Source organism: Paralichthys olivaceus, chromosome 21 (genome assembly GCF_024713975.1).
Source record: "Paralichthys olivaceus isolate ysfri-2021 chromosome 21, ASM2471397v2, whole genome shotgun sequence".
In the NCBI taxonomy this organism is placed as follows: Eukaryota; Metazoa; Chordata; class Actinopteri; order Pleuronectiformes; family Paralichthyidae; genus Paralichthys; species Paralichthys olivaceus.
In genome coordinates this window covers 7,631,726-7,658,383 of record NC_091113.1, presented here as the reverse complement: position 1 = coordinate 7,658,383, position 26,658 = coordinate 7,631,726, and the positions used below count along the sequence as shown (strand labels likewise).

General features: G+C 40.7%; 2 protein-coding genes across 4 annotated transcripts in view; both read left to right on the top strand.

Annotated features, from left to right (window-relative positions):
- The first annotated feature begins 250 nt into the window (after positions 1 to 250).
- On the top strand, positions 251 to 15,131 carry ascc1 (activating signal cointegrator 1 complex subunit 1). 3 transcript variants are annotated; one of them, XR_011239776.1, is made up of 11 exons: positions 251 to 390; positions 757 to 859; positions 964 to 1,061; positions 1,159 to 1,337; positions 1,417 to 1,550; positions 2,161 to 2,280; positions 2,373 to 2,497; positions 3,140 to 3,213; positions 3,618 to 3,762; positions 11,816 to 11,896; positions 15,020 to 15,131. XR_011239776.1 is itself a non-coding variant. In XM_020083498.2 (10 exons), exons 1-9 carry the CDS (start codon positions 276 to 278, stop codon positions 3,732 to 3,734), a joined length of 1,065 nt encoding a protein of 354 aa, XP_019939057.2. In that variant the 5' UTR covers positions 251 to 275; the 3' UTR covers positions 3,735 to 3,762; positions 10,607 to 10,851. The 3 variants fall into 3 exon arrangements, 2 of the variants coding, with proteins under 2 accessions (XP_019939057.2, XP_019939058.2); XM_020083498.2 differs by lacking the exons at positions 11,816 to 11,896; positions 15,020 to 15,131 and adding an exon at positions 10,607 to 10,851; XM_020083499.2 differs by lacking the exons at positions 11,816 to 11,896; positions 15,020 to 15,131 and adding an exon at positions 5,709 to 6,913.
- A 10-nt stretch (positions 15,132 to 15,141) lies between these two features.
- LOC109626633 (SPARC (osteonectin), cwcv and kazal like domains proteoglycan 2) overlaps positions 15,142 to 26,658 on the top strand; it is a 35,101-nt gene continuing 23,584 nt past the window's right edge. Inside the window, exon 1 of the mRNA XM_069517988.1 lies at positions 15,142 to 15,320. Within this exon, the coding sequence (XP_069374089.1) occupies positions 15,144 to 15,320 (177 nt within the window). The 5' untranslated portion in view covers positions 15,142 to 15,143. The remainder of the gene's footprint in view (positions 15,321 to 26,658) is intronic.

Sequence of the window (26,658 nt, the reverse complement as noted above, 5' to 3'; positions counted from 1 at the left end):
ATAGAGAAAATAAAGGTTTAGAACTTTTGAAAATGAGACTCGAACAGCGATAAAGTTAAAACTGAACTGTCTCAACCTGTTTCACTGTAGTGAAGCGTAAAAAACTGAGAATTAATACTTTTCCATCTTTTCCTCCTAGCTTTCGAATTGTAGGCTAGCTTCAGCGCTGTTTGAAACGTCATCAGCTACCTTGCTAACTTAGCAACGAGCTAGCCAGAGACTTGACTGTGTTGTTAGCTGTGTTTAGCTTCAGCTAACGTTGTCAAGTTGACACTATGGAGGTTTTACGTCCGTCGCTCGTCAAGATAAATGGAAGAATATACCGAAGAAATGTCATCAAGGAGGAACAGTATGAGGAAGAGGAGGATTTCTCCTACATGGGTCCTTCAGGTAAACAAGCTGAACTACACTTACTCAGTTTATTAGGTACACGTGCTGCCATGAATTACACCGTCAGGAAATATACATTGTGTGTTGAAGATGCGTTGAATTGCTTTGAATAGTGTTGACAGGGGTTCCTATTATTGTGACCATCCCATTCAAATCAATGAGGGTAGGCTAATCAGCAGACACACCTGACAACATCCTCCAGAACGATCATGCAGCTGATTCAACACCTTTTTATCACAGTTTCACATTGAAACCTTCACAATCTGAGGGTTTGTTGTAGGGCTGCTCTGTTGGATTGATTAGTGCTGCCAGGCTTTAGCCATAATAGAAATAATCCGATAACTTATTTGTATGTTTGTAACTTAGAGAGTGAAGAGCTTGCCGCAGATGAAACCTGTGATACCCATGTCATTGAACAGACTGATAAAGGATACCGCTGTGCCATCGACGTCCCAAGTGTACTTTACAAGTGAGTGATCTACAAAATTAAAGTGTTGCGGTGGCACGTGAGTTTTTGTTTCTAAGCAGCACAACGCAACTCTGTGTTTCCTTGTTTGCTTCATTTCTCAACAGATACATCATCGGGAAAAAGGGAGAGACACGCAGACGTCTAGAGGCGGACACAAAGACATCGATCAGCATCCCGAAACAAGGAGTGGAGGGGCAGATTGGTGAGGATTTATCAAACCATCATTGAATGGATGAAAACAAACGAGAGGGCACATCCTGAAAGAGATTTTCTCTCAACTTTCCTCCATCTTCTCACAGTTATCACAGGCTCCCACAAAGCTGCCATTTCATCTGCTGTCACTCGAGTTGAGGTCCTCATGGACAGTTTCCGTAGAAAGCAGCCCTTCACGCACTTCCTGTCATTTCCTCTGAATGATCCCAAAATACAAGAAGGATTCCTTAAATTTAAAGATGAGGTGTTGCAGAAGTGTTCACAGGTATGTTGTTATATATGTATGGCACATTATATTGTTAATAACGTCTAAGTTGACAAATTAATGTAACTTGAAAATGTAGGATCATGGAGTAGAGGGAAGCATCTTTCAGAACCCTGCAAAGCTTCATCTGACGATCGGCACAATGTCTCTGTTAAATGACATGGAAGTGAGAAAAGCATGTGAACACCTCCAGGAGTGTCAAAACGTCATCAGGTAGGGGCCAAACAGATACTTTATCATACATAGATTTTACCTGTATAACTAAATAAATAATGTCTTCATTTGAGTTTAGACAAGCCCACTGCCATTCTGCTGTAAATACTCACTGGAGCTCAGTATCTGCTGTGGGAAATAGTCTCCAACAAACACCTGTCTGAGTCATCTTTGCTAAAAACTCCTATGGCCAGTTTTAGGAATTTAATTAGCCTGATTTTCAATAGAAACTGTATATTTCTGACTGATTTTAATGCATCTTCAGCTTTGATGGATGATCCCCTGGATTGAGTACCACATAGAGAGGGTTCTGGTAGTTAAAGTTACCATTGATGGGATTTTGGCTTAGATTATCACCAGCCTTATCCTTAAATGAAATTTGTACTTTTGGAAGGGGAAATTAGATTACATGTAATTAGATTGGATTTGATTGCGTAGATTAGATAAAGTCAAACTTAGTTGTCAGATTGGGCTAAAAAAATGGTGTGGTGTCACAAGCCAAGTTTGCTGAACAGTACAATCCAGTACAGAAAGCTGCAGTGCAGATTGTAGGGGCAACACAGAACTGTAAAGCTGGTTTGTGACAGTGTTTTGTGTTGTTGCACATCAGGGAAATCACAGAAGGAAAACCTCTGCCGTTGGAGGTGACGGGGATAGAGTACATGAATGACGACCCAGCCATGGTGGATGTGTTGTACGCCAAAGTCAATGTCAAAGACAGATCTGACAAGTAAGTGGATTATTGATAAACTCTGTGGAGAGATAAGTAAATCAAACAAGCTGACTATGTCTGTTTCTTTTTAAAATATGATCACACTTTAGGTTACAGGTGATTGCAGAGCGGCTGGTCGAGCACTTTGTGTCGGCAGGGCTGATGGTCCGAGAGTGGGACAGAGTGAAGCTGCATGGCACTGTGATAAACACTCTGTTCAGGAGGGACGCCACAGGTAAAAACATTACATACACATGACGGGCGATCCAGCAGGAAGGCAAACAGCATCTGTGCCTGTCGCTTGTGTGAAAACAAACTCACCAACCAGCTGTGATCACATTGGAAGCTCTTGCCCTGAACCCATTTGCCAATGTCCCCTTATTGTGTTTTGGCCCGGACTGGATCTGCAGTGACGACAAGGCTTAATGTTGAACAATTACAGCTACAGATTCCTGAGGAGAGGCAGGATCAGGCTGCCTGCTCTGTGTTTGGCCACAGCTCTGTTTACATGCACCAAGCTGCGTGTTTTTCCAAGTACTGTGACAATGGCTTCATTCATTTTGGCCATGGATCAAGTCCAGCCCCAGTTCTCAAATTTGTACTGAGCTGACCAGGAACACAACACGACAGAGGGGCCGTGTCACTGCCGACCATGTTTACCAGCATGTGGCTACATCCTATTAATATTCTATCTGTTTTTTTTCACAAGCTAATTTGACAAACTAACTGACCTTGATCCCCCCTTGTTATTGCACTACAACAGAACAACCGTGTCAGCAAGTAAACACGTTTATTTGATCAGGAGGTAACACGTCCATCTGTGTTTGTCCTGTGCTACATTTTTGAGCTTGTCTTTTTAACTCTGGTGTTTTTACAGGTGAAGACACTGGCAGCTCCAGAAGACAAACCATGAGCGAAAGAGAGGCTTTCGATGCCAGGAAAATATTAAAGGTGCGAGGAAAATATAATCCTGCCTCTACTTTCAAACTTCTAAATCACAAACAAAATCTGTTCTGGATCTATCAGAGGATCAGTTACACATGAGGGGTTTTTTTTAGCTTTTCTCTAAATGACCAACATAAATATTGATCTGTGTGAAGTGGCTGCGAAAATATTTATATTTCAGGTTCTGTTTCTCTGTGAGTGATATCTCACCCTAAATTAACACAGCAGATAGAAAGTGTGTGTTTGAAAACCAAAATTCTTGATTTTCTTTCCTCTGAAAATTACACAAAGGTGTCAAAGCAAATCTTCAGTCATCCGTTACTATGGCAATGGTCTCTCACTGGATAAGACTGTTTTTAATATTGAAAAAATGCATTAAATGTAATTTATATCTGCTGCTTTCATGACAGGAATTCAGTGCTCATCGTTTTGGAGAGTTTGAGCTGAACACCGTCCTGCTGTCCCAGAGATATTCGACAGATTGTACGGGTTACTACACGTCTGCAGGGAGCATCAGCTTCTCATGAGATACTAAAGAGCTGACCTTACTCTGAGGTAAGAAATTAAACAATGAAGAGATACAGTTTCAACACTGAAGTGTTCTCAATGGTGTTGTCCAGTAGGGGGCAGGATAGGATATTTTGTATTTCTTGAACAAAAATCCTGATACATCTGTAACCAGGTTCTTTGTTATATACAACACATGGGGAGCAGTTTAAGGAAGAAAACTAAAATGATCAGAGTGCAGAATGATCGAAATATGACAATTAACATGGCTCATTATGCAGATGAAACATGCAAGTTCTTTCTGTTAAAGAGAGCTGAATTTAGGTTTCTGTACTTGTGTCTCCAAACAACTGATTCTCTTTTGGAAATCAGAGTCAAACATTAAGGTAAATTACATTTTGTATGTAACTGACTATCAAAATAAAACATGAAAAAGAAGGAATCATCAAAAACCACTTTGAAAACAGTGGGTTTATTCGTGCAGAGGTTTTATTTTGTAAAAGAATGTTCCTTTGTGAGCAATAGAGGGAGATGAAGCAACCACTCAATGTTTACATTCACACTTATGGGCAGTTTAGAGTCACTCATTATCCTTAATGTTTTTTGCTGTGGGGGTGAAAGTGGAGTACCTGGAGAAAACCCTCGCAGGCACTGGGGAACATTTCTCAACATTTTTGTCACTTGTTGTCATCCAAATACCAAGTTACCCCACAAGCTGCCAAAATTAAATGTGATGTGTGGAAAAGTGGTTTTTCTACCTTCTTACAGATTAGAGCCGTTTTCAGACTACTTCCAGAAAATGTCAGGGGAATTGGTTCCAGAAAATGTCTGTTTTTCTTTACTTTCACATATGAAAAAAAACGTAGCAGCAGTTTGGCCGAGTCAGATCAGTTCACAACATCAGGAACATTTCTGTGGCATCTGGGCAGAGCATGCAGGAGGGCGGACATGACGTGTGTTAGAAATGTCATCAACAAGCCCACTCACTCGCTATGAATTATCGTGACATTTACAAGAGGGCTGGCAGGAAAGGTTCCACAATCTAACTAACTCAGACATTTGGGTCCTCACATGAAGCCCCTCTGGAAAATGTTTGTGTGAAAGCAGCTTGTGAGAGTTAAGCGTCTCATTATTCAGGACATATGAGGTTCACAGAAAAAAGTCACAGTAATCATTCCAAAGATAAATTGTGTTCTTAGACGTTGAAACAAGCAGGTTGAGGTCCAGCTGATCAGTTCTCATCCTCGAGCTGGAGGTCATTTTAAGTCTTATCCATTTCCTCTCAACTCGCTGCCTCATGAATGTGTTAATGCGTCATGACATGATTTATTATACCAGTCTGAGTTTTTTTAGACATCTTTATCATTGCCCTTCCCACATGAACCACAACCTTGTCCCCACTCCCGTCTGCTCAGTGTCAGTGAATACAGACGTCGGACACAGCTTTTTTTACAGCTCTCCCTTCAGCTGCCGACGTTCTCTGCTTTGCATTCAGGGGGCGACTGCCGAGTGGCCTAAAGTTACACTGATGGAAACTGAGGGCACTTTTTTGTTTGTCAGCTCTGCCATCCCGTGCTGTCCACCCTCCCATCTCAGCAGTGGCGTGATGTTTTTTTTGTTTTTTTGCCTCTGCCCCTGGAGCCATGTCAACAGACACCATTAAGACAGGGACATGCAAATCTTGTCATCGGGTACACAGGCAGCCAGTCGAGCCGCCCATGCATCGACTGTTTCACTGTCTGGGAAAATTTATCTTTTCAGACCCAGAAAAGGAACCTAATTATCCACACCCTGTCTCCTGGGGACATGCTTGTTAGTGGGTCAGGAGTACACATTCAGCTTAATGCCACTCTAAGGTAACTGATGCAGCAAGGATTCTTAGGATTGCCACTACTATTGGTGATAAGCACACAGAGGAATAGAGAGAGAGAGAGGATGGTTTGGAAGTTAATGAAATTCAGTGCGACTGTGTGCGTCCTTGTTTCTTTTGGCAGGGACATGATTAAGGACGTACTGGGCAGATGTCTTCACTAATGATCGCACTGAAAACTCATGTGAGGGAACATACGCCATCCACAGACAGACTGACTCTCGAGACAGATTCAATATGTCATGAGATTTATAAGGTTTATATTAACAAAAGATGTTCGCGATATGTGTTTACCTCAATAAGCAAATGTAGGTTTTGTTGCATGGATCGAAAACATATTGGACTAACACTGCAATGTGCAACTGTAAGTCTAAAAAATATTAGAAAATAGTAAGAAATGTCCAGCATTTAAAAGCACTTTGCATTTTCATAAATGGTTTATTTCACACTACAAGAACAATGTTAAGTGTTTTTATATAACTGTGATGTTAACAGTGTTTTGGGACAATAATACAATTCTGTGAAATCATATTTTATATTATTACAGTTATGCTTTTCTATGTTTCATTTATTTTGTGTTTATACACCAGAATCACATTATAGTTGCCCATACTGGCAATTGTGGATGATTAATGTTATTACAAGGACACAACTTTGTAGTCTCTTGTAGATCATTAATTGAATACTGCTCACAAATACAAATAGTAAATAATAAATAAAGTGATTTGTTGAGGAAAAATGCGTCTCATAGTTTCTTAGTGCCCAAGGCAACATTTTAATATCTTTTTTTAAACAAAACTCCAAAGAAATAAACATTTCAAAGATACAAAACAGAGAAAAGCAGCTAAGTCTCATATTTGTGAAGCTGGAACGAGCTCCTGTTCGGTAGTTTTGGTTGATAATTGACAGGACTGATGATCGATTTAGCATTTTCTTCACATTCTAGTAAACATACATTTTAAAAAACTTTTACACGTTTTTTTAATTTCTAAAGATTTCTAAAAAGGCAGAATTGAATTGATTCTCTGATAAAATCACCTCGCTGTGTGTGTGTGGGTGCACTTGCTTACTCACTGTCCGACATGCATCTCTGTGCTGTTACATCTCACCCTAATTACTCATCTCTGTGCTTCGTGCTGTAGGGACTTCTTGTCTGACCCTTGAGATTTCGAGTCCCCTCCAATAAGCCTGATAAATACAACCTCTCACCCTGTTTCTCTTAATGGTACCACAGACCTGTTTCCTTTGTGGGTTTTTGTTCCTATTTCTGAAGATCTGAGGAGACACGAGAGCTGAGTTTTAATTAAAATGTTAAACAGTTTAATTGTCTTTGCATCCTCTGATGAGTCGTGATTTGAAGGTTGGTTTATTATCTATAAAACAAATCTTTATGATGTAAAACCATCTGAGAAAACTTACATCTAACAGTTTTCCCCTGTATTAAAAGTACAGAAAGAAAGTGACTTTTTGAGTGAAAGCAAAACGAGTCACATACAAGGTCAGAAACCTGCAGTGAAACATTCAATAATAACAATTCAAACCATGTTTTGGAAGTGGAGTCCCCTGTTATCTCACCCAAGTATTGTTTTGGCCCCTTTCCAATTTGCATATTTAATTTCATGCTAGTTTTCGAAGAGGGATTTTTTTTAATGCACAGGCTGTTTGAAATAGGTCTTACTTGATCCATGTCAAACTTTCTGAGCACATTTTGAGTTTTAATATTCAGAACCACACGATGCAATTTTCCATAGTGTAATTAGAATTACGCTTTTATTCTGGAGGACTGGGGAGAAAGAGATGGTGCTTGAGAGACGTGACCTTGTAATTGAATAGATATGTTTGATTCGCATTCTCGGAGTAACGATTAACATGCGTGAAAATTGAGGAAGCGCCTAATTGGTTTTTAAGGTAACAGTTTTACCTGCTTGTGCCTTAAGACAGTTTCTTAAACCCAGTTATGGGTTAATGAAGTAAACAAATGGCGCGAGTGCATTTAGGGAATGTCCGAAACGATCTTAGCCTGTTTAATGGTGGAAGAAAGGTTTCTGCTCCAGGCGCATGGATGAAAAGACTTGCCCTTAGTCCTAATCATCAGTGAGTTTTGAGCGTAACGTGCAATAAACCAATCAGAGTGCACTCCCCCGATCTGTTTAAAAGCCATTTGTCCTTCGACGTAGCCGATTGCTAATGGTGGAGTTTAAAGAAAGTAAGAGGAAACAGATCTGCCTGCACTCGTGTGCAAAGGAAAAATGCATGAGCAGCTGTATATTTGACAAAAGGACCTGTAGTGCATCCACCTATGTTAGTGCATATTGGTATCTTGTTAATACTCCCTGAAAATAACCCCCAAAAAACAATGCACCTACAGTGAACTTGACCACACCTCATTTTGAGACCAACATGCACATGAGTACTTGGTGTGAGTCCATTTTGTGTCAGAACTATGTGGACCCTGGGCAGGAAAATGAACTGAATCAGTCTGAAACTAGCAGAAATACTTGCGTTGTGCTCGGCTCTGTCCTGTGCCCGGTGTAAGATAGGTCCCTAGATGTCATGTTTTCTTTTAAATCCTCAGATTGTTTTAGGGACGTGTTTGATTGATCCAACACATCTACTCGTGAGAAATGACAAAGGTACCCTATAAATAATCCTGCCAGACAAAGCCGACAAATCTTTGAAATTGGATATATTTCGCTGTGAAGTATGACAGCGTGCCTCCCTTTGATTGTTCTCTTATGTTGTCTGTGACTCTCCATTTGACTGTCAGTGCCATTTGAATTTCACACTAATCACCCCACCGCTGATGGGAATGAGCGGCCTTGATAGACAGCCAAGGCTAGAGATTCTGAAATGTCTAATCTGTGTCTCCAGCGATGAGGCAGGTGATCCCTGCAGCAGCTCTTTATCATTCAGAGTGCCGAGTGCGGAGGCTGCCTACAGCTGTCCACGTCTGTTTATTGCTGGAGGCACTCACACAGGGAGGAGAGGCGCAGAGCCGGGTGTGTTTGAACAGCAGGTAGTCATTCAGAGCTGCTGTTTACTTTACTTTGCACAATAAGAGTTTAAATAAGGCTGCAACAAACTTTCATGATTGATTCATCACTACCACTTTCTTTTTGTTGACTGATGAGTCTATAAAATGACAGGAAATGCTGAAAAATCTATTCTTTTTACATTTCATGCACCAACCGGGAGCAGCACGCTTTAATTTCCTTGTATTTTGCACAATACAATGAAAATAAAGGATTGAAGAAGTGCTGTCTTTGAGTCAATGTTTGCAAACCATTGAAAGAATGACAAGAATATGGCTCATAGAGAAGTAACACATCTTTGCATTTGAAAAACTGCTACTAGTTAGTTGTGCATGTTCGGTATATTTCAATGTTTGATTTGCTCTTGTTGTTAACAGGTGCCAACATTTTGAGTTTCTTCCAGTCAGATGAATAGAAGTCCTATATTGACTCCTTACTTTTTCTTCTATGTGACTCTGCTGAAGTCGCTTTATTTGAGTGATGTTTGGTGCTCGGCTGGTGTTTTCAGAGGGGTTTTTTTTGGAAACAATACAGATGAGAGCAAAACCAAAACACTAGGAGGAGCTGGAGTTTGTTGAAACTCTCCATAGAGCTGTGCAGATTTATTGATTAGTGCAGTTTTGAAGAACAAACAAAAGTCAAGACACAGATTGATGAAGACAACGTTTCAACACTGTGCTCCTCTTTCTTTTGATCGGCTTAGAAAGTGATGGACTCCCTCACTGTGATCGATACACGTTTAATATGCAAAGGTGATGATTCACTGCTGTAAACACTCTCTATATTTAAAGCTCTGAATCTTTGAATCCTCCTTTATTCAGATGTTTTACTCATCCACTCCTCAGTGTGGAATTATTCCACACAGCACCTAATGATGTGTCTTATTGGCAGAGTGAAAGTGATGGGGATTTGTCATGTATAGTTGCTGGTATAAGCTTTATCACACGTCAGACTAAGAGGAAATAGTCTACTGAGTTGAGAATGTTAGCCAGCCTCTACCTATTGTGTGCGTTTAATTGAAAAAGGTGAAGCCCTCTCTCCTGCTCCATCTGCCCGCAGTGCAGAGCAGCAGCCACTGTGCTTGAAACCTGCTGTCACACCGCTCGCAACTAACTTTGCACTTTTAATAGCCGTGTGACCCAGTTTGAATCCCATTGAATTAAATGTATACACATTTATAGCAGCTCCACTTACAGTTGTACGTCACCCGAGATTACTCACTAAATAATCTCACTCCAGGAACGTGCTGTTTCTTTACGAACAAGCATCAACAGTGGCTGTTTATTACAAATACGGTTGCGGCATGTGTTTGTTTTTATGCTTCAATGTCCTTTTTACCAACTTTTCATCGACATAACTGGAATATACACATGTTTAAGTAGGAGGGAAGTTGAAAATATATTCATAACAGAGAACCGAATACTCCTCCTTATCCTTGTAGCTCCAAATCTATCCCTCCGTTTCAAGGGAGCAACACTCATTATTTATTTATTATAATCTACAAGTCTGCTTCTAGAGAATCTGTACCCATTATACAGAACATATTCAATCTTATATGATTGTTTTTCCATTCAGAAACAAAATGTCAGAAAGCAAAATATACGTTTTACTACTGCAATTGCTTGTATTATTTGTTTCTACAGCTTGACTGACATATTCTTACCTTTTATTAGGTTTTATTTTATAAACCGTACCGTGTCTTTAAGCAGTAGCTTGTTTGATTAGTTTCGTGACAAAAATGTATTAAACAACTGGGACAATAAATCAAATGCTGAGCCTTTTATCAAGCAAAAGACAATATCAAAAACACCATTTTCTGCAGCTTCCTGTTTTATTTGTATTTTCGGCTTGATGTGGAACATTTTCGGACATTTTATATGTGAAAAAGGGTTTGTGCTATAAACAGCTACTAACAGGTGAATCATTAATTGGATTAATCACAAGTTGTTGGTTTTAAAGTACAAATAATGATTATGATTGTGCGTTGCAGGTCCATGATGAACGAGGCAGAAGGTGCTCACTGATCTTTGCTGAAGAAGGAGCTCTGAGCTGACAGCAAAGCATTGTGGGAAACCGTTTCCATTAGGCGATGAACACGAATGGACTTAAAGCAAAGTGTCTCAGCACATTCTTTTTTGCTGAATCCTGCACAGAAACGAGTTTGGAGGATTATGTTTGTGTTTTCCTTCGTGCTGGTACATTTTGAACGCTCTAAATAAATATGTAAAACATCCACTCACGGCCTGTTGCGATTAATTGTTGCGTAAAGGGGAATTCCCACAGCCATACTCTGGGAGTCGTTACATTGTGTGAGCGCATGTAAAACCTCGATAAGCAGGGAAGTTCACGTTGGGCCTCACAAGCTGTTTGTGAGACAGAGAAGGGATGTGCTGTGTTTACATCAGTAGACGGCAAATATTCAAAGATAAGCCAGTCTTCAAATGTTGCTGCAGTCTCGTCTGATGATATTTAAATGAAGCTTCCTCCCCTGAATTTCCTTTGTGCAAATTGATTATGCTCGGTGAACAGCATAGATCATTTTCTTTTATCAACATCTGCCGAAAGAGGAACTGGAGGAACTGATGACATCAGTTAATCCCTTTAGAATTAACGACACTTGCACAGCTTAACTCTGATATGAGAAAGAAAATGGTGAACAAGCTGCTTCCATGTGTAAAATGTAAGAGGCTGCACATTCAGGTTTGTCTCGGGTCTGTGAGTGATCAGGATTTGTTCAAATCAATGATGGACAATGAATCACCAGGCCAGTGTGATAATATGCCCCTTCAGTGGATGGAAAACCAGGAATTTGTGTCATGAATCAGGATTAACTTTACCTCGCTGCTGAATCAAGTTCCATGTCATTGATTTGCTCAGTGATTAAAAACGGGCCCGGCGGCTGGAGTAACACTGACCAACCACAGCTTCTAGAGTCAAGTCTGGAGCTGTCGTCTTCTTACAAAGGAGCCACTTCCACGAATAATATGAAGGAAAATAAAAGATTGAAACAAATACAGGTTTGATGTCACCAAAACTTGATATATTTCTATGAAAAACTAAGAATCATGCATCAGGACACGTATGTGAATGAATAAGTTGAAACTAAATGTAATTCTGATTACAGGTTATTTTTCACTAGGCAGATCAACTCAAACTTTGTTGCTATGATAACTAATGCTGCACTTTAAACCTTCTTCAGGTATCAAAACATTATGCAAGAGCCACGTCCTCATGAGTCAACTGTGAGAGGAAACATCCGTTCGTACAGGATCTTAGAAAGGTAAGAAAAAAAAACTGGAAACTCTTGTTCATTTATTTCTGCAGTTTCATTTACACAGTGTTAACTTTTTTTTTTTAATAGAAAAGAATCACAGGAATAAGTAATAATAATAATAACCACAAGATTAAAGACTGGAAATAAAGATGGACAACATCACAGTGCCCCAAGTGAAGCCAAAGTGACTCGCTCGCCCCCTGGTGGCTGGATATAGTGTGGGTCATAAACCTTGCCTCCTAATAAATGTGCAAGTGTGGGAGGGAAACGTCCTGATTGACCGCTGAGACTGACTCGCGATAGGTCGAGCACATGCATCGGCAGAACCAGCTCCATATTATGACTTCAGCGTAAGATGGCAGCGTTCTTATCTTTGATATATTTTTATTTTGCATCTTTTACAGTCTATGATTAACACCAGATGCCAGATGTTGTGATTAATTGCCGCACTTGTATTTTCTGTTGGTATTTTGAAACAAATTTGTCTTTATCACCACAAATGAAAGAAAATTAAGAATCACTACTTTGACATTCAGCAGCGTGGCTCAGCCTCTGAAGTGCTGTCAGGGCCTCATGAGAGCGTGAGCGCAGCAGTTGAATGCTAACAAGGTGCTGAGAGGCACAGAGACACTCATTTTAAAACTTGATTTATTTGTGGATGAATTCTCAGTAAGCGCATATTGTCTAGTTTATATTGAGGTTTACTGGTGCTGTTATTTGGCTGGAGGACATTGATCTCAGAGAATTCAGTCCGATCAGTGGAGCGCACTCTCGCCAGAAAATAATTCACCGGAGTGGTTTGCTGTGATTACTGGTCCTGAGTGGCTCCTGGTCATTGCTGCCACTTCTGGAACAGAAGAGGCGAGCTCATAAGAGCCCGCCGCAAGAGAAAAAAGATCCTCAGAGTCCTCTCATCTCTAAAAACTTAAAATCTGAAGTGATGTACAAGCCCCTCGTGACCATGTTTGTCATTTGCTGTTGCACATGTAGTAAAACCTCAGGAGTCTTCCTCCGTCAAGATCCAGAAGGAAGCTTCTCCATAACATCTCAGCTCGAAAACAATCTTTAAAGGCTAATGATGCAAAGCAGGACTTCAAATGCGACCCGAGCGACCCAGTTCAGCTGAGTGACCATTAGTTATGACATGACTAATGACGACCTCTTGATCAACACATCGTGTCCGGCTCCTTGTGCTGATGATGTGCACAGCCGGCTAACGCTGCAGGACATTTCTCCTGCTGCCCTTTGCTTCCCGTGATGTGGAGCTGTGCACACGCTGCATCTGCCACATCAACTGTTTTAGATGCCATGCAGTGTCAGAGTCAGCTCAGCCAGCGAAGCAGCATCACAGGAACAGGATCCTGCCCCCGGCTGCTCAGCCTCGACCAATATTGGGGAAACTCAAATGAATCAGAGCACGGCGCTGGATTATGTTTATCTTTATGGGCGTGAAATAGAAAGCGGGGGAAGTGAGAGGCAGAGGGCACAGAGAGTTTAGGGAGCGGCAGGAGCTTGAAATCATGTGCAGGTGCAGCTCAGCCAGAATGTGTCATAATTTAACTCTTCAATCCCACGATCCATCTTAACTGCACACAGACGAGGTGTCCAAACAAATCACAGACTTTTCTATCTGAAGGCCTGTGTCCTGCTGATTTACAGCATCGCCTCCTGCGTCCTTGTGCATCTCTGTGCTTCCCTCTGTCAGTTCGTCTTGTTTCCCTCAACCCATATGTCTGTTGTGTCTTCCCGTTCCTCGTGTTTCGTCAGGTATGAATATTTTGGTCTTCTTTGGTCTACAATAAAAGACATTTTTGTTATTTTTTCACCTGAACCTTGCTCCTGCATTTGTGTCCTCCAGCTCCATTTTTGATGCTGCACCTGGAGGCAGATGCTGTCAAACTTTAAAACTAATTGAGAGAAAAAATTATCCAGAATAGCTCAAGTAAAAACATTTATAAATAGAGTATTTGTGTAAACGTTCAGATTTTACAGAAATCCAGGTGAGTCACTCTTATACACAGGGGGGGGGATTTTTAGATGGAGGGTACAGGGGGTAACAACAATTAAACTGGGGGGGCACCCAGAAGTGAATTTTTTTTTTCTATATTTAGACTACTAAATGGAAAACAACTACTTTTCTTAGATTGCACAGTTACGGTGTATTTAATTCTCCATCTTGCTTTTGTTGGCTACATTAACTCTTTCACCTTGAAATGAAGGTGCACATGACCTTTTCATTTTCCACTGTCCACAGTAAAATTAATCAACATTTTCATCGCTCCTATGTGTGTTTGAGTGGTTAAATAAGTTTAGCAGAACCGTGGAACCACTTCCTGTATCTGTTTCAAAATAAAAGCCCTCCAGAGTTTTACACAGCTCAACCCTATACTAAGTTTCAGCTTTGCTTCAATTTTATGGACAACCAGCTTTACTTAATGATTAGCATCACCTTGAGCTAATGACAATTGGGGGTGGCCAATCAGATTGCAGGGGTTGAGTGCCCCCCCAAGTCCCCATTGACGAACCGCCCCTGCTTATATGGTCCTTCTTTCAGCTACTAATTAATAAATAAAGAATACAATTGAACAAATTTTAACCTTAATTGCACCTTGTTTGCCCCTGAGGCCCCTGGACAGTCCCTAAGTGACCCTCAGTCAGTCTGGGGAGCCCCAGTTTGGACACCGCTACCCTTGTGGCATCAGCTCAACTGCAGCAGTTCTCCCCACACATTGTTTCCGGCTCTGTTGTTTTGATTGAGTTGCTAATTTCACCGTGTAATTCTGTTAGAGCTGGAACCGGCGTGTCTTGCTGGCACAAATATTGGACAAACACGTGGTCGTTTGCCAGAATGCCATGAATTGGAATGTGATCGGTTCATCAGTGCATCTGTTCCACTTGTGTGATTCATCTGCAGTGTGTGACTGCCGGGGTGTCTGGGAGGGAGAGAAAAGACAGAGAGTGTGTGGGCTGCTCACAAACAAAAAGAAAAGACAGTGAAGTAATGAAGTAAGCAGAAATAAATGATCAGTGCAAGATCTAATCTTCCCTTTAACTCCCTCCCTCCCTCTCTCCCTGTGTCCTCTCCCTCTCCTCCTCTCTCTGCCTCTCATTTCCATTGGTGTGTTGAAGCAGCAGCAGCAGTCTGGTGTTTGTGGATCCTTGGCTAGAGGGCAGCAGCATCAGCATCAGTATCAGCATCAGCAGCATCAGGAGGTGAACCAGGATACATCCCAGACCCAACTGCCCGAGCACCATGGTCGCTGTGCGGCTCGTCGCTTGCCTGTCCCTGCTGGTGGGCTTGTCGCTCCAGGTGGACGTGAAAAGTGCGAAAGACGCGGGGAAAGCCGGGAATTTCATGGAAGACGAGCAATGGCTGTCAACCATCTCCCAGTACAGCCGCAAGCTCAAGCACTGGAACCGCTTCAGAGACGTGAGTGGTGTGTTTTAAGTGTCGTTCTAACGAGCGTGGTCCTGTTTTCATCGCCTCATCCCGGCTCATGAGTGCGGCTGTTCGGAGACGCTGCGTTTTTGCGCACAGCCGAAGTGTCGCTCTGACGCGCACACGCACTCGTTATCATCAGTTTGCACATGATATCAATACTTTTTTTTAAATGGAAACATAACACAGGAGAGGAAGCGGGGACGAGTAAATGCGCGTGCATGTGGGCGAGGGTGCAAGCGCCTTAATGAAATCACATTTATCTTGTAGGATAATTCAAGACAACCCTTGAAATGACTTGCCTGCATTTCACTATATATTTTCTTATCTTTAATGAACCCCCATTATCTATGGTCCTTCCTGTAGGAGAGTGAATTCACATATATATTTTTAGTGAATATAAATGCAACTCTATCTATGACATTAGCCCAAGTCTCCAAAAGCCATTTCCAGGCTCCCCCTGGGTAACTGTGATGTTCCGAACAGTGTCTGTATTCACTGATCAATACCCATTGATCTGCACATGAAATGCAGGGTTTCACAGTCAGGAGGCTTCCAGAGCTTTCAGACTGAAAAGCCACACAGCAAGGGATGTGCATGCTCTATAAATCTCTTATATCAGCTCTATAAGGGAGCAAACAGTTCTTATTCTTTTAAGTGGAGCTGATGTCCAGACCCATTTCAGTTTCATTCGTTCTGTTCAGTCAAGCCAGGAGGATTATAGGGGGTTGATGAATTCATTTTCTAAATTACAGACTGTATAAATCTCCTATACTAACCTGAAAATGAATCTGCAACACTTTTGCAAGCAAAAATGCAGAAGCTTTGCAAGTGTGCCAGCTTTTGCTGCTTTTAAATAGCATACATTCGATTTATGAGACAACAAACAATTTCAAGACGTATCTGTAAATTATAAAAAGCATTTTCTCAGCTGATGATTAAAAAAATGATGTGAAAACAGATGTTAGTTGAAATACTGTTTAAATCTATATGGTAAAACTGAGAGAAGACATTTTAAGCAGTCTGTGCACTGATCCAGGTTATAGTCTGTGCTATTGATAATATCTATCAACATTTATATATAAAATAACCAGTCGTAAAATTGTCTGTTTTTATGCATAGGCACAACAGCTGTGGCCACGGGCATAATGATAATAATTTTTTAATTTTTTTGGTTTTCATTGTTGTGCAGGAACGTCTGCAGGGAACCGTATAAAATTCGCCACCAACGTTCACTTGAACTCGAGGATGACAGGATTCAATTTTAATGGTCAAAGGTCAAGGTCACTGTGACATGTCTTGGGCCAGAGCTCAAGAATTGATGCTCTAATTACGATAATCTACGAGGATGAAATGATGAAGTGATAACATTTTATACCCAAAAGGTCAAAGGTCGGCTTCTCTGTGACATCATTATTTCTGGCCGTTACCTGAGGAACAGAAGGGGAGAGTGTGACCCTGTAATATAGCTGGTTGGTGGAGGGATACAACTGTGAAGTGGTGATTCCAGTTGGTTAATCCACTGATAAATCAATGTTAAAGCGAAACCTTTTAAATCCAATACAGCCATAAAGCAGAAATGTACATTGTACTGGCCTCATATAAATATGAATATATATTTGTATGTATTTTTATGTATTCAACTGCAGCTACAGACACATTTACACTTAGGACAATCAAAATAAAATCACACTGAATCTTTTTATTCAACAATACACATTGTGGTGCCTCAATAGCCCATCTGACATTTCCTGATTCTGACTAAATTCCCCATATTTAAATCCTGCATACCTCACTGCAGGCACCTCACTGGAATCAGGTTTCTTTAAGATGATGTCTGACCAGGGAACGGTACTTAAAAGTAAAAATCACTTTCGAAACACTAAATTTTATATGACATTTGATTAAAGTACTGTATTACAAAGTGGTTTGGGTTAACAGGTCTGCTTCAATCTTGCATATCAGGTTGGTGCATCCTCAATTGCAAAATCTGTGTTATTATACATGTTTTCTCCACGTTTGAACTGTATCCTGATGTAATCCTGATACTGAGATGTGTGGGTGATGGGGAGATGGCAATCATGGTTAAGGGGTCAGAGGGTTTTTGACGCTGGGTTTGCCACAGCGATCACAGCTCCTCCCGGTTCTAACAGGAGACGTGGCGTGAATGAATCTGTATGCTAGACATATCAGAGGAGGTGTTGATAAGCACAGCTCAGATCCAAGCCTCTACTTTGACAAGCAGATGGTTGTTTGATCTCATGGCTGAGAAATATCAACTCAGACAGATATGTCTTATCAGTGTTGGCCAAACAGTAGCTGGAGAGAATTACCCGTGACCACGCGTGGTGGCTTGCAGGAAGGAGTCTGACATTCCTGGACCTGCAGGGGCACAGAAAGACCAATCAGAGCATTTGGAACTGGATTGCAAATTTGTGCTGTCATGCAAGTTAGAATTTTTTCTGGGTTTTTGATAAGTTTTGCATCAGCTGAAAGTTGACCCCCACTGTTCTGTGAGGATATGTTTGAGATTTCCAGATACTGAGTTGCCTCTTAGATGTCTCTTAGCAGCATATATAATTAAACTATGACACGTGCATAGTTTGGAGCACAACTTGACCACATTATGTGATTGAGCAAAAAAGATAATTAATGATACAGCATGGGGGTGTAAGAGCTGTCATCACTGGTTTAAAGGTGCTGTTGATTCTAGAGGCTCACATCTATAGTGCTGCAACAAACACTTACTTTCATTATAGAGAATAGATTTTTAATTTAACATGTAATCTGTAAAACATCGAATAACAGACAAATCAAATACCATTTTTAGATTTAAAAACAAATATTCAGCAAGCAAATAATATAAAACAGAGAAAAAAGCCCCCAAACAAACATTATAGTGTTTTCTTAATGAATTGCTTAATCAATCCTTTAATCAGTGATTCAGTTTCAGATCATTTCTTTTTCATATCGTCTAATTGATCAGTGCTGTATCATTCATTCACCTCTACTGTCTGACTTTTTCTTGTTTTACAACTTTAAGCCGCAGTGGATTAATTAGGTTTTTTTCCCTGCAACTGATCATTAGAGAAAGTCTCCTAAATGTCAAAGCGAAAACAAATCTGTTGATCAGTTTCATTAAAGTTTTATTAATCTGCTTCGTCTCAGATTCATGAAACCATAACAAGATGAAAAAGTCACAGCTGGGGGTGGATACTGTTTATAACCACTGTGTGTGTGTGTGTGTGTGTGTGTGTGTGTTTCATCCAGACCCCCATGGTTGAACATTGGTATTCAGATTAAATATACAAGTAAATACATAATTAGAGTGAAGTTGTTACAGAGACAGAACTGCATGGAGCACAAACCAGATGGAGAAAATATAAGAAAACAAATGATCAAATCCCATTTCATGAAAAGAAATGATCTTTTCACGCTTCCTGATATAAAGGAAAGGGAAAAATTAAAAAGATATTCGTGAGATGATGTTTTAGCTTTGTCGCACTTGCTTCCTCTGCATTGAGAAAGCTGATCACAGCTTTTTATTCAATAAAATTCTTAGCAATCAATTATCTGACAACCCTAACCCTGGGAAATAAGTTTATTTGTTTAAATATATAGCTAAAAAAGCGCTATAGCTACAGCTCTAGCACTAGCAAATGATTAACTCAACTTAGCATTGAAACTGGAAGCAGAAAATACGATTTAGCGTTCTAAAGAAAGAAACGTGAGGACAACTTGTGTCCTCTCGAAGTTTTGCGATTAGAGCTAACCAGCACTTGTTTTTCAGCTTGAGCTATGTATGTTATCAATTCACCGCCAAAAAAGGCGAAGCATTTAGATGTGCTCTTCCTTGTTTCTTTCATGATGCTTTTCTATTTCACTGTTTTCCTCTGGTTTAAAGGAAGATCACACAAGGTGGTTGTGAGTGTTTGTCACTTGTGTAGATTTGATTCGTTGTCACTCAAAATGGCTTTGATTGGAGTTTTATGTGCAGGGGAAATGTTTCTTTAGCTCCGCTTCGCTGCGTGAATCTCATCAAAATCTCAAGGCGAATGTGGATCCGCACTACACGGGGAGACGAGATTCTGGAGGAAGACAGACAGTTGGCTGATGGTTCTGCTCAGATAGGACTATAATCTGCTGTATACAGGGTGGCGAGATACGCCGTCTGAAATGTGACATGGTTGTATTTGTTTACTGGCAAACAGGTGGTGGGAAATCAGCAAAGCAGAAGCAAGGGGGGGGGGAAATCCCCATGTTGGCTGCATAAACACAGCGACTGCAGTGTGATTGATCTGGCTGGTGTTTCAATTTGACCAGCGTACATATGATTATCCTGCATGGAGAAATAATGAGGAAATGTTGAAAGGAAGAACAATAAGAGCAGCAGCTTCAGAGGCAGGAAGTCTGGATAAGCCGCAGCACGTTACAGGGTGTTATACAAGCTCCATTGTGACTGGCATCAATGTTCAAGCAATACTGCAAATGTCAAAACATCAAATCTCCCGATGTAGAGTCTCCCAAACAGAATTCGTAAATGAGCTTTAATCAGCAGATTGCATCTTCCGGAATCTGCTCGTCAGTTGAAGAGCTTTTGACGCCATTTGATGTATTTTTCCTCGATTTTCTTCCACTTTGAATTCTGGTGTGTTCAGGTGGATCTCCTCAGTGGGGGCTCAGGCCACCGCTCATGTGAACAATACTGTGCTGTTCATTCACGGCCAGATTCCCCCATCTCTCTCTGAGCAAAGAGGGAACTCATTAAGGAGCTGTGCAGCCTTTCAGCCAACCACAGAGAGGCTGTGTAAGGTTTGCACCTGCTCCACTGCCAGCTCGATTTTTAATGAGGGAAAATTGCTACGTCTCTTTCAGGTAAATAGCTTCTCGGCTCCTCTGGTTGTTAAGATTAGCAGAGAATGAGGTAAAAACACCAGTGACCATTAGCGTTTTTGGTGCCTGTGACTTTTATGTGATATAAAACGATAATAAATGCAATGAGTACACAACAATGAGTGGTTCTGTGATGTTACCCAAGCCTCTCAGTGTGTTTAAATCTACATCCTTAATATTCATGAGGGAAGGTCTGAAGAAATAGAGTAGAAGAAAATCATTTATGTGTAAATGCTTCCGGGCTGCAACTAATGATTATTTTCATCGTCTTTATTGATGATTTTTAAATAATAAACTCTAAATTTTAACAATTGCAAAAGTCAGGTTTCCAAAGCCCAACAAGGAGTTTTAAAATTTAAAGTGCCAACGATTAGTCAATGAATTGATCAGTCAATCGAGTGAAGAAAAAGCAAGCTATTATTTTTAATTACCAATCATAGTCATCATATCAATCATCTTTCAAGCTCATTGTTTTTCATGGATTTCTCATTTTCAGTGTTTGTGAGACACATTGTTCAGTATTTTCTGACATTTCTTAAACCTAATTATACGATTAGTTAATCTAAAGAATTCATCATCAGTTAAATCTACAATAAAACAGATACAACGGCATAAAGATAACTTTTAGCCATTTTAGCAGCTGACTCTGTGACAGCCATGCGTATACCTAAAAACACTTACACTTACAGTGGGAACATGATATGGCTTGCCAGGCATTTACCATGTTCATCTTAGTTCAGCGTGTTCACATAAAGACGTTTTCTAATTAACGCTAACACAAAGTACAGCAGAGGCTAATTGAAAGGTCACTGGCTCAGCAGCTAACAAAACTAAGCAATCTGACAAAGGTGCTGTATGATAATGTCTGATTGAGATTTAATTTAACAATCCATGAGCATGTTAGTTGAAGGTGACAATTTAAAAAAGTTTATCTTATATGATAAGACTTTCGATCTACAAACGACAGCAACAAGTCTTACGATCTAGCGCAGCTCTAATAAACAACCTGTTGGTTTATCCAAACACGAATCGGATTCATGAGCGAGATGACGGCGATGACCAAGTCACTGTTGCTACATCGGCTTCTCTCCTCTGAGAGAGCTCTTTAATAAACACAAGACCTGGGTTCACGTTCTGCTCTTGCATCCCAAGTGACACTGAGCTCCTTTACCTTGTTCAAAGTCACACTGCCAGCTGTGGCATTCCTGTTCCTGTCATCAACCTAAGCCATTTATTAGCCTCCCACAGGATTTAAGCTGCAGTACTAACAGCCAGCGTAAATACGGATATGAAAAATAAGAAAGTTAGAGGACGGTATGCAATTGTAGAAAATATGAAAATGAGAACTATTTCCAATGAGAAGTAAATGGAAGTGCGGGGGTTGAAAGTTAAGACGAGAAAAACCATAACAGTTTAATGTGCTATTAGTTATCTATATTTCCTCTGTTGTGTGAAACCTATTAAATCAACTATCTGTGGAGATCTGCTCATTGCACACTAATGAGACCAAAGTGATGGAAAGACACATTTTCCTGCATCTTGTCATTACCACATACACTTTGTCTTATATGGAGGTGAATGTTTCAGGGGATTTGTTGCATTTTTTTGGACCGGAGAAGAAAGGGAATCATAGTAGCTTCCCAACACAGCTCTTAATTGAATTGAGAGGCTATTTTGCGTTGTTCCTCCTGTGGAAAAGCCAGAAAGCAATTTATGCTTTGCCCAAAAAAAAAGGAAGCACAGAGAGAAAAACTCAACTGCTGCCTTGAACAGTAGGAAAGGTCTTTCAAGCCAAATATACAAAATATCTCTCCTCCTTCCTCCCTGGCTGAACACGAGGAAGCTTCTTGTTGTGATGGGACAGTACATGCAGATCAACGTGTTTCATAATGGAGCCTGGGTGCACCTACAACATCAGTGTATTAACACGCACCAACAGCGTTGTGAGTTGCTGAAATGTCGAGCTGAATAATTAGCCGTTCCAAGGTTCTTCTTCTGGCTCTTTTCTTCATGCATTATTTATAGTGGCATCTGCCTGAGAGTTGTCTCTGTACTGGTGAAGCTCCTCTATGCCTGGCTGCAGGCAGAGCGATAAATGCTGCCACTCTGCTTGTGTGTCTGCTTTCATTCATTGCTGGCATGACGGCACCAAGACTCAGTCAATGATTAAGCTTTTCAACAACTATGTATCAAAAACCATATCTGGCTGACAATGAGTCGATTATGGATTCTTTTAGAAAGATTGCTTGAAGGATCCCCTTTAACTTCAGCCAGTGTGGTCCACAAATATAATTAGAATGGAAATCAGTGGGGTGCCAAGGCCCAGCATGCTCATTGGCATTAGGTAATGAGCTGAGGGTGATGGTAATGTAATTTTTTTGCAGGTATTGTCAACATTTTAATTAGGACACCAAATGAATATCTGTATCGAATGTTATGCTAGTCGATTTAATATTTGACGAAACATTTCAAGAACAAAAAAACAAAATAGCAGTAAAATGAGGGGACCATATTAAGTTAGGGGGCTTCTTCCTCAGGAAACCATGAACGTTTGTCCAAGTTTTCAGTGGCATAAAGTGGTGGAATAACCAATCTGCTGAAAGGACAACAACAAAGTAGAATAGTCATAGTAATGCAACCAATCCTGTTTATATTTGTGATATTTTCTGAAATGTATCTCACTTAGAAAAGCTCCTTGTGCAATGTGGTGCATTTGTTGTGGGTTGGGAGCAGGTTCCTGTCTGAAAAGTCTCTGCATGTAAGAGATAATTGATGCTTCTTCTCATTGCTGGTGAGATTTATATTCACTAAAATCGACAAACGCTCAGGTTGGTAAAATACAATCTAGTTTACTGTATATCATCACAAACGAGAGGATCTTGACAATAAGAAATCCATCCGTATTTACTGACAGTGGGAAATTCATCTGCTACTCGACAACAATAACGCCCTTATCTGTTTATCTGCGATGACCTTTATTGTTATCGCTCACAGACACAACAGACACCCGCTGAAATCTTTCCCCAGAACAAGTGCAGTCGTGGGACCTGATATTTGAGTGGAAATTATTAAACCTAGCTGTGCATACACAGTGAAAGCCTGGTGGAGATATATTGAGGCTGCAGAAAAGCACTGCCCTGAATATATTCAGGTCTGCCTTGGGTGTTTTTATATTTTTTGATAGACGCGCATTTGGGGCCACTGTTAATGTTACAGGACCAAGCAGCTCTAAACTCATGGTCTGAGCAAACACACTCAGATCGTTTATGTTCAGCAACAATAGGCGTAACAAAGCACAGGTTCTTCGCTTTAGGCCATGAATCGCTCACTGGTCTAACAGCGGAGCAAGTGCTGTATAATCAGGAAGCTGCAGAAACTTAGAGGACACGCTTTTGCCTGGAGAGAATCAGCCTCTGACTGTTTTCTGTTGCCTTGATATTAACGTCGGACAAGATGGGCGCCTGTTTGTGTTTGGTCAGAGTGTCCCAGAGCTTCACGTGGAGGAGCCGGGAGAGCTGAGCCTCGTCTCCATATCAACAGTCAGAGCGAGAGTTCGGAGTCAAGGGCATTTGCTTGGAAGTCCTGCGTGTGTATACGCTGTGTTTAGTACGTGTGGCACGAGGGGGATGTATTTGTTTGTGTGTGTGGGAGAGAGACAGAGACCCTTAATTTGCCGAGTTGGCAGGATAATGGATACGCACTGCAAAGTCATATTGAAATGACCTTAATCAAGCAAATCAAATAGCAGGGATAGGGCACACAGCTAAAGCACTAATAGCTTTTTTCTCAGTTGAAAGAACCCGACAGAATCTCATTTCTGCATGATGTAGTCCTTCCTAAAGCCATAATGTGACATCTCAATGTGGCTCTCTGTTTTACTGTAATATCCCGCTGCCATTGCCGGAGATTAGCATTATCAGCAGCCACAACAACCCAATTTGTTCTCATTGCCATGGCAGACGGGGGGAATTAAATGTAATCAGCCAGCTAGCATATTTAACTTAGCTACCCCTGTGAGCTGTCTCGTTCTGATCCCTGCGGCATTTCAAATGGGATGGTTATCATCATTATCTTCTCTTAACCATGCTGCCGGTCTCTGAACTCGTGTGCCTGACAGTTAAAAAAGCTCAGTAGCTTCAATGGACTTGTCATCGGAGCCTAATTAATTTGAACAACAGGAGTTAAAAAATTCTCAAATGGCTAAAAACACAACAGAATAATCACAGCAGAGATGAGACAGCTGTAAAATGATATTGTTTTTGGGAGGTTTGCTGAACACACAATGATTTTCACAGCATTTTTATACGATAAAATATGATTTCTGGCCAGAGGAAAATGTGTTATTATGTATTTTCTTACTCACAACAAAATGCAGTAAAAAGACCAAAAGCATCAATACACTGGTCTGCCTCTTAAAACTTTCTCACTCATAATGTCTGCTGAAAACATTGATCCTTAAAAAAAGATCACAAATATACTTAAACTAGTAATTTCTGCAAAGAGCAGGGTACAACTAATAGACCCATCTCCACTTCCTCCAAAGCCAAAATATCCCGGATACGAACGCTGCCATCTTGTGCTTTTTGAGTCTACAAAGAAGCAATTAGGGATGAAGCTGAGGTTTAGGGGACCACTTATGTCATCATCCTCATATTTAGTCTGTGTAAGGATGGACAATCAGTGTTTTGTAGATCTAATCGAGACAGTCATTGTCCTACTTTGCTAGCTAGCCACGTGGATGAGGTGAACGCAGCTGAGCATGTTGTGTAAATGTTCACTGAAAAATGTTGTAAGCTAAAAGAAACCATACAGACTCTTTTTTTAAAGTGAGGACAGTGTTAGTCTCTCACCTCCACGACTGTTGTTAACTTAACCTTGTATGAATAAATATGAATAGTCAATAAGAAAAGTTTTAATAAAATAGAAATGTATTTCTACCAAGCAAGACATCAAAACATGGCTGCAACAAATCAAGTTATAATACAAGATACAACAAAGCAAAATACAAGATGCTTTACCCGTTGGTTTGGCTTTTCTTTAGATTAAATAACAATTCATGAACAGAGACAGAACTGAATCTGGTCCTTAAAATATGTCAAAGTCCTGATAATTCCTGGATCCCGACTCTGAAATAATCAGTTGGCGAAGATAACTCGTATTTTAGCTAACGTTTGTTTTATTCTTCAGGGATAAAGAATCTGTTGGAGCTGAATATATTTTCTTAGCCTCTATAACACATTCAGTATTGATTTAGGTTTTTTGGTTTAGATGAGTACACCAACAACAAATTAAGCTTTTTCTTCTATTTATGAATGCTGATAAGTTTATGCAGATCACTATTGATGAGTATAGCTACTATAAATTGAAAATAGAAAACTGGCATCAATATTTTTGATCTTGTGGAGCTGACTCCTTCAGCTTGTGTTAATCTTATGTTTTTTTTTCTTCTAATATTGTATGCAGAAGCCAGAAGCAGCATGGCTCAGCAGAGTAAAGGAGGCCGGCATAAGCTGCGATCTCCCTGGGGCATCTGTGTGGAGCTCAACCTGAAGGCTCGCCTCCTCTCTTTCTGCTTCTTTGTTTTGCAAATGGGTTGGGGGGGGTGGCGTAACATGCTGCACAGACTCCGGCGTTCCACAGTTCTGCTTGGCTCAGCAGCGGGGTCCAACGGAATCCATTTTTCTGTGTCCGCTCTGTCCTCCTCCTCTCCAATTACTGCATCCCTCAGAGCATGCAATGCCATGATTCAACTGTGGAGTCTGTCCCATGCAGGCGAACTGAGCCTGGCCACTGTTTCATGTGCAACTTCATCAGGGATTCACAGACCACAGCTGAAGAGCTCCTGAGATGATGGAAAAGGTTCATTTCAGTGATGCAACTTCCTGAAATGTAGCCTAATGTGCACATGGCAGCGGCTCTAAAAGAAAAAAGCCTTTTATCAGAGAGTCTTAATGTTTTCAGACTCCTCTTTCATATTTGGGGTGGGGGGGACTCTTTTATATATTTTGATTTTTAATAAATGTCATTGCAGGTTAGTTAAATCATTTGCATTCATTAGCAAATGAAGTCTGTCTGGTTATTCCTGAATTTCAGTGCAGTGCAAGTGTTTCAGATGGGTGCACACTCGACAGTTGGCTACTTCGCTGCTTGGGAAGAGAGACGTGCCCTTCAGTGTGCAGAGATGGCTGCAGATTGTGCTCCGTGTGCCGTGCTGCATTGCAGGCAGGCGTCTTACCTTGTGAAACAACATGCGTCCTTCGCCTGCAGGCCCCCGAGCACTCCAGCTCAGATGATCAATTTGATCCAGCTCTGTGTTGCTGGGCTGCGACTTAATCCCATAATGCTCTGGTGTTTTGTTGCAACGGAGACACCCCCATTTTTCTCTGTTGGTTTCTTATTTTATCTCTGGAGTGTGATGAAAATTCCCATGCACAAA

Bases quoted from the DNA above. Each gene is read 5' to 3' on its own strand.
- ascc1 (XM_020083498.2), top strand. From the start codon at position 276: ATGGAGGTTTTACGTCCGTCGCTCGTCAAGATAAATGGAAGAATATAC. The intron at 860-963 runs GTGAGTGATCTA...ATTTCTCAACAG, and splicing joins GTCCCAAGTGTACTTTACAA to ATACATCATCGGGAAAAAGG. The intron at 1,338-1,416 runs GTATGTTGTTAT...TTGAAAATGTAG, and splicing joins TGTTGCAGAAGTGTTCACAG to GATCATGGAGTAGAGGGAAG.